Raw genomic sequence first — 7,588 nt, forward strand, 5'->3', positions numbered from 1 at the left:
CGTGTTAGTAGTCATCAGTGTGCAGCTGGTATTTAATGCCACAGGATTGGTGACACATTAAGATAAATAGTCTAGATATAGAAGGAAGACCAAATATTGAGCTGTTGAAGTATGCTGGTATAGAGATTTCTAATAGAACATGTAGAACCAGTAAAGCAGAGTGCTGCAGGAGGAAAGGAAAGAGTGCAATCGTATTTAACTTGTATTTAATAGCCAATACTCATCACCTACACTGAGGTAACTGACATTCTAGATCAGGGATGGTGAATGTCCAGCTCTTGGGCCATATAAGACCCATGAAATCTTTTGGTCTGGCCCTACTAAGGCATTAGGGATGGGTTAAATGTCTGAACAAATATAGCAGGCTAATTTTTAAGTTTATAATTCTGTATGGCCTGTGACTGATGTTATTGTTAGGTTAGGTGGCTCAGGAGGCGGCGCAAGAAATAGAGTCCAGTGAATCAGAAAAGAAAGGAAAGGAAAGTTTATTCTGCGTCCCCGGGAGACCCACGTACCCACAAAGACAGGGCACGTGGATTCACGCCAACATGGAGGGGGGCGCCTTTTTTATACTGCGGTTGGGTGAGGGCGGGGGCCTGAACTGAGGAAGTGTCCTCAGCAGGGATCATCACACATTCAACTGAGGGAGTCTCAGCCGCAGGGGGTGGGCGGCACATTCAGGAATGGGTCAGTATCTGTGTGGGGATCGCTGTGAATTCAGGGAGAAGGAGCCATCTGTGTCTGGCACGTTGACCTGTGAGAAATCCCAGGTCTGTGAGAAATTCCAGGGGGAGTCCATTGTCTCATCACATGCCTGCATGTATTCGATCCTGGGCTCGATCCTGGGCTCTCTCCGACCTAACATCCCGGCCTTTTGGTGATAAGGGAAGGCGACTCTCTGACTGCTTCCAGCTGAACAGGGACGACGAGGGGGGGGTGGTGGTTAAAGGCCAGGGTTAGGCAGAGGCAGGTCGGAGGGGAGCCAGAGTGTAGGGATGGAGCAGGAGCTGATTCACAGTCACCCGTGACATCTCCGCGATCCGGGAGCGGATGAACTTGAGGAGGCATGGGGCTAGAAGAAAAAAGACACAGATGAGAATCAGGGGCCCTATCATGGATAGGACCCAGGTAGCTAAGGGGCTTTGGAACCAGCCGGAAGGAGAGTTGTCCTGGAAGTGTCCTGCATGTAGTTCTTCACTCAGCTTAGTCAGGGTCTGTATGTTTTGCTCCACTACTCCAGACTCATTGATGTAATAACAGCATTCCTCCTGAAGGAATATGCAGGTTCCTCCTCTTTCTGCAGTCAGAAGGTCTAAGGCGCGCCGGTTCTGCAGGGCTACTTGGGCTATTGATGTTATCTGTCGCTGTAAGGAAGCTAAAGAAGCAGTAGTGGACTCCAGGGCTAACTGGAGCTTGTCATTAAAGTCCTGAGCAGTGACCAGACTGTTCCCGAGGGCCCCCCCCCCGCAAGGCCTATCGAGGTAGCGATACTCACCCCTAACATGACAGGGAGGAAGGCTGCCCGGCGAGTCCGGCGGCGGGACGGAGGGAGCAGCCAGGCGAGCTCTGACTCTCCATATAAGGTTAGTTGGGGAACTACCATGAGGATGAAGCAGGGCCCGGGGTCAGAGGAGTTTATGCAGTTACTTAAGGTGCCATTGCACCAAAAGAAGGTACCCGGACTGGCCTTGGTGAGGCTGGATGCAGTGTAGTTCTGGGTGCAGTTCCACGTGACTCGTCCCCCAGTTACCGGATTACTGGTCTGGTAGCATATCCGTGGGGGCAGGGTGGGCTCTGGAGTTTCAGGTTCCCAAAGGGGAATGCCAGCCACGGGAGGCTGGCATTCACCTTTCCCTTGGGCCCTTGGAGAAGTTGTGAGTGGGACGGCAGCCAGCAAAGACCTTCGGAGAGAGGCACACAGAAAGCAGTGGGAGACATTGGGCAGGGTGTGGGTCTCGTTGAGGAATAGTAGGGTGTGTTGAATAAGTTGGAGCCAAGAAGACAGGACTTCTACCCGGGGGGAGTCAGGCAGCTTCCCTTTAAGGGACTGTTCGGCCTGTAGGATGCTGTTGGAGACCTGGACTTGGGCCTCTTGGGCCAGGACATATTCCCGGGAGATGTAAATGGTCCCTGAGGGGGTTGAGCTCCAACTACTTAAGTATAGCTTTCCCACGACACCCGTAACCCATCGCTGGTCCCAGGGATCCTGGATTATGATGTGGAAGGCCCCATCCTTCCAGATAAAGGAGCCACCCCTGTAGGCATCATTGACAACACAGCCCCTCCAGCGGCAACCCCCATAGGTGTCGACCTCTTGATTACACCTGTCTGGGTCCTCTTGGTCGTAAGCAAAACAAGCATAGGGCCGGCCACCATGGTACACTGACCGGATGTCGACAGCCATCTGCATCCTTGTCTGGCATCCCGCTAGAGGGCAGTCCTGAGATCCTACCTGCCGGGTGACTTGTTTGCCGTTCTGATAGTAGGTTTCACGGACCTTGAATCTCCACACATAAGCGGGTGGGGGTTGGTGTAGGTTGCTCAGGGCCGGGAGGAGAAGGAGGGGGAGGACGGCTAAGGCGGACCTTAGTGGGACCCAATACATCACATTTATAGAAGTCATGCTGCTCCGGGGTCCTCTTGAGCCTGGAGAGGTGGTGCCACGATGGGTCGCCAAGCAGCTTGGCCGCGGTGGGTGTTGTAAGGATCACGATGGACAGGTCGTCAAGCTGGGGTCACCAAGCAGCTCGGCCACAGTGGGGGCTGTGAGGATTACAGTGTGACGTCCCGTCCACCTAGGCTCCAAGGCTTGTGGATGTAGGTTCTTAAGGAGGACCGAGTCACCAGGGTGAAGGGCTGGTCCTGGGAGTCCTGGTCGGTCGGCTGTGGCTTGGGCAGAAACCTGTTCGTGTTCTCGGGAGCAATTGCCTGGGTAAAGACAGATATGGGAGATACGTACCCAGGGGAGGGGGATCAGTAAGGAGACAGTGATTGAGCAAGAAGGGTCAAAAGGGCTCAGGAAAGTGGGGCTCCTTGGTGTAGCCCGGACTTCTGGTCAAGGCCATGGGCAGGAGGTCCGGTCCAGGAGCTGCGAATTTCTAGAGAGAATTTAGTTAGATGGTCCAATAGGTTGGAATTGAGTGGCTATGATGAGGGTTCAAGCCAGTGACAGACGAATCCAGCAGGATGTAGAGGAGGGATTGATGTTAGAGAGTAGATGGAAAGTTGTGTTGATGAGTGTGGGCGTAGGAGTAGGTCCAGGGTTTGTAAGTAGAGAGTGACACTAGAGGATTTCCCATCCCAGACAGTAGAATTGATGACTCCCTCATCATTCCGTATCTGTTTCCCCTGAAAATATGAAAAACCTGAGCAAAATTGGAGGGTCGCTTGCCAGGTAAGAGCCTGTGAGGAATGATGGGTCATCAGGTCCTGGATGGTGTCGCCGAATCTTCTTCGGGGATGGCGGGAGGCACTCGGTGAGCCTGAGAGAGGTAGGTATTGCAGTGAAAGTGGGAGGAAATGTTAGAATACGCTGCTATCCAAGGGAAAATGGAAGGAGCAGTGGAAGCCAGGGACCTGGAGGCTGGAGAAAAGGCAGGGAGGGAGGGAGCAGGTCGTGCAGCCTGTTCCCAGGCCTCTAGCCGCTTGGATTTTAAAACTGCTGCATTTTTTCCTTTGGGAAGGGTGGCGGGGGATGGGTCGAGATCAGAGCAGTTTTCAGTTCAGAGGAGGGGACAGTGTGGAGGAGATAAAGAGATAAGGCATTCACAGCGGAGACTGAGAGACTGAGCTAGGTGACTGTGGTCTGGGACAACAGGGCCCCATGACAGGACGCATGGCAGTGGGGAATCGGTGTCCCTGTAAAGGGAGGGGGGCCAGGAATGGAAGGAGCAGGGAGGCTGGAGCGGGGAGGCTGAAGGGCAGAGTGGCCGCTAGGATGATGAGGATATCTCGTCCTAACAGGGGCACGGGGCATGAAGGCATGACTAAGAATGAGTGGGTTATAGGCTATGATGAGCAAGGAAGGGGTCCGGTGGCCAGAGGGCAGGTGGATTTGCCGTCAGTACCCATGTCCGAGATCTTGGAAGGATAAAGGGGCCCTTAAAAGGGAGGGCAGGACAGAGAAGGCAGCCCCCGTGTCAACCGGGAAGGTGACCTACTACCTTCATTGTGACCCGAGACTCGGCGAAGGGTGGTGGAGTCATCGAGGCTGGGCTTCTTCAGTCTTCAGCCAGTTCCAACATGCCAGTGGGGGTCATGGCCTGGAAGGGTGGCCCTCCTACGCTGAGGCGCAGAAGGCCCGCCACTTTTCCAGGGGCAGATTTGACCTCACGCCGGGCAGGGCTTGGCGGGAGCCCGGGGCCAGGGGCACTGCATTGCCCAGTGGCCTTCATTTCCGGGGCAGATTTGACCTCACGCCGGGCAGGGCTTGGCGGGAGCCCGGGGCCAGGGGCACTGCATTGCCCAGTGGCCTTCATTTCCGCATTTGAAGCATTCTCCAGGCGGTGTGCGTCCCTTTCGTTGCACCCCACCGCTCACGGCCCCCTTGGGGCCATGGCGGCTGCTGTCAACCACAGGGCCACTAAGGCGTGTCTGCAGGTTCACCTTCTGTGGAAGGCAGGCTTGCCATTATGACTGTGCCAGCTCCTCACGGGCATTAAGAACTTTCAAGGCCATTTTTCACTTGATCTCGGACCTGGGTTTGAGGACTAATAAAGACCTTAAAGGTCGGGTTTAGGGAGTGGGGGCATAGATTCAGACTATGCCCTCAGTCCCCACTGCTTCCCTCAGGGGTAGAATGGGCAGAGAAATGGAAGAGGCTGTTCTGGAGCTAACGTTCTCAGGACTTGGGCTCTAGGGGAGAAGGAAGCTGCTTGTTAAAAGGGTCTGAAGAGAGCCCAGCTGCAACCTCTTGCAAAGGGAACTGGCCGGCCACCTGTGAATTTAAAGTGCTGGCAGTCATGGGGGAGGACATTCGGCAGTTCCTTTGGGAAGGGGAGAGAGCAAGAGAGGTGGCCTGGGTGGGCGTGGGAGAGGCACTGGAATTCTTTGATGCACACAGTGGGGTTGGCGGAGAAAGACACCAGGTGCTTCTCAATTGCGGTTTAAAGTCGCAACCTCCCAGGGGCGGGGCAGAACGAAGGCTCAGGGACAGAAGGAAGGTGGAGCCAGTGGACGCCTGTGTGCCTACTGGGGAGGCAGGCAGGGGAGGGACGGCAGGGGACTTGAGTTTCCGGCTCGCGCAGCGGCTACGGCGTTAGCGGCGGCGGTGGGGGCAGAGCAGGCAGACGGACAGACCGCGCGGCGGTGGAACGGGGAATGGGGCACAGTGCGCGCGGCGGCAGCAGTGGCATTGGCGGCGCAGCGTGCAGGGGCATGGGGTTGTAAAAGGCGGTTTGAGTTTCCGGCCGCCGCGGGGCGGGCAGAAGAGGGGAGGCGGGATCAGGAGGCGGTGGAGAAGGCGTGGCTGGAGGAGAGTCCAGCAGGGAGGGAGGAGGGGAGAGTGCGGACGGACAGGGGCACAAGGCCGGCAGGAGAATGGGCGGCTTTTGCCGGGGGAAGTTCGCGGTGGTCTGGTCTCCCGTGGAGGGCTGGGAGAACGCGGGATGGTGGCGGTGCCGTTGCCGCCACTCACACAGCACATGAACCCACCCCCACACGCACCGCACACACCGCGGGCTCGGTGGTGCACCGTGGGGGAAGCGTAGGGACAGCCCGGAGGGAGGGGGACGGACAGAGCGAGGAGAGATGGCGGAAAGAACTTTGGGGGAGGGACGGGGACGCAGGAGAGATGGAGAGAGAGGCTGAGAGAGAGAGACTGAGAGAGAGAGATGTGGTCACATTTCCCAGTTTGCTGGCAGAAATTACTGAGATCGGTGCGACGGTAAAGTCAGGGTCCCGTTTTCAGACTGAGGCCATGCTACGTTACAGAAAAAGGACGCAGGTCCGGGACAGGCCCCGTGTTTAGCCAGATCGGAGAGCCGACACCCTAGAGGTGTGGTCGGGTCAGATTTGGAATTTTGATTGCCCATGGTCCGTTCCCCGTGGCCAGTAGCGGGGCCAAAAAGCTAGCGTCCTAGCGATTTGACTTGCGCTACGGACAGACAGAGGGACCGTGGGTGGGGTAGAGGCGTCCCTCTACCTTCCCAGGTCTGAAGGACCTTTCCTGGAAGGTTCCGGAGAGGCGATCCCTGACTCGGCCGAGTTTTACGAACAGAGATGCCGGCGGGCGGGCGGCCACGAGGAACGGGCACTGGGGCGGGGCGGGACTCACCGCTGATGCTGCCAAATTGGGAAAAGTTGCCGAGCTGAAGAAATGAGGTCCTGATGGGTCCAGAGCCACGAGGAGGGAGAGGCGGGCACCCCGAGCCGCGGAGGGACGGCCAAATGGAGTGCTCGCGCCACCCGGGTTTCAAGGCACCAAATGTTAGGTTAGGTGGCTCAGGAGGCGGCGCAAGAAATAGAGTCCAGTGAATCAGAAAAGAAAGGAAAGGAAAGTTTATTCTGCGTCCCCGGGAGACCCACGTACCCACAAAGACAGGGCACGTGGATTCACGCCAACATGGAGGGGGGCGCTTTTTTTATACTGCGGTTGGGTGAGGGCGGGGGCCTGAACTGAGGAAGTGTCCTCAGCAGGGATCATCACACATTCAACTGAGGGAGTCTCAGCCGCAGGGGGTGGGCGGCACATTCAGGAATGGGTCAGTATCTGTGTGGGGATCGCTGTGAATTCAGGGAGAAGGAGCCATCTGTGTCTGGCACGTTGACCTGTGAGAAATCCCAGGTCTGTGAGAAATTCCAGGGGGAGTCCATTGTCTCATCACATGCCTGCATGTATTCGATCCTGGGCTCGATCCTGGGCTCTCTCCGACCTAACAGTTATAAGTATCTCAATGGCCCTTGGCAGAAAAATGGTTCCCCATCCTTGTTCTAGATGCTGACCATATAGTGATGAACAAGACTTGGACCCTCTTCTTCAGGAGTTCACAATTGAAAATGTGGTGGAAGCATAACTATATTTCAATATAATGGCAGTGATAATAGCAATAATATGAATAAATACTATAATTTCTTCTAGTAACATGACCTTTTCTGGTCTTGCTAATGCTGCCACTACTACTACTACCACTACTGAGGCAGAAAAGTTCAAATACAAAGGCCTTGTGAACTACAAAGGCCTCAAGCTCTACCTCTCCCATTTACATCTTGGCTACAGTATTTCATCTTCATTGGCCACCTGTTTCCCTGCTTTCCCCTCTCCAAGTTCCTGTTATTTAGAGGACCAAGAAAACCCCCAATCATATTGCTATGTGGAGAGGAGAGACAAAGATGAGCTGTGTCAGTAGTCACCTCAAGAGCTTCAGAGGCTGAGGACAACCCTATCCCCCTTCCTTGCCCAAGGGTAATAGAAACCTTCCACCCTGACCCCATTGGGGCATCTCTTTCTCCAAGATTGCCTGCTCTCTGTCACTCCTCGAGCTTTTTCAGACCTTAAAAAATGGTTAGAAAGATTAAAGACAACTACAGTTTTGAGGGAAAGGGGAAAATTGGTATGTTCCATATGCCTTTCCCACAGTGCAAAGGGTGA

At 55.2% G+C, this 7,588-nt stretch overlaps 1 protein-coding gene across 1 annotated transcript; it reads right to left on the minus strand.

The window, feature by feature from the left end:
• Nucleotides 1–722: 722 nt before the first annotated feature.
• On the minus strand, nt 723–2,692 carry LOC102419467 (ERV-BabFcenv provirus ancestral Env polyprotein). Its single transcript, XM_014447455.2, has 2 exons — nt 1,496–2,692; nt 723–1,072 (listed from the first exon to the last, which is right to left on the minus strand). Exons 1-2 carry the CDS (start codon nt 2,621–2,623, stop codon nt 1,019–1,021), a joined length of 1,182 nt encoding a protein of 393 aa, XP_014302941.1. The 5' UTR covers nt 2,624–2,692; the 3' UTR covers nt 723–1,018.
• Nucleotides 2,693–7,588: the final 4,896 nt, after the last annotated feature.

This window comes from Myotis lucifugus, unplaced genomic scaffold (assembly GCF_000147115.1).
Source record: "Myotis lucifugus unplaced genomic scaffold, Myoluc2.0 scaffold_656, whole genome shotgun sequence".
In the NCBI taxonomy this organism is placed as follows: Eukaryota; Metazoa; Chordata; class Mammalia; order Chiroptera; family Vespertilionidae; genus Myotis; species Myotis lucifugus.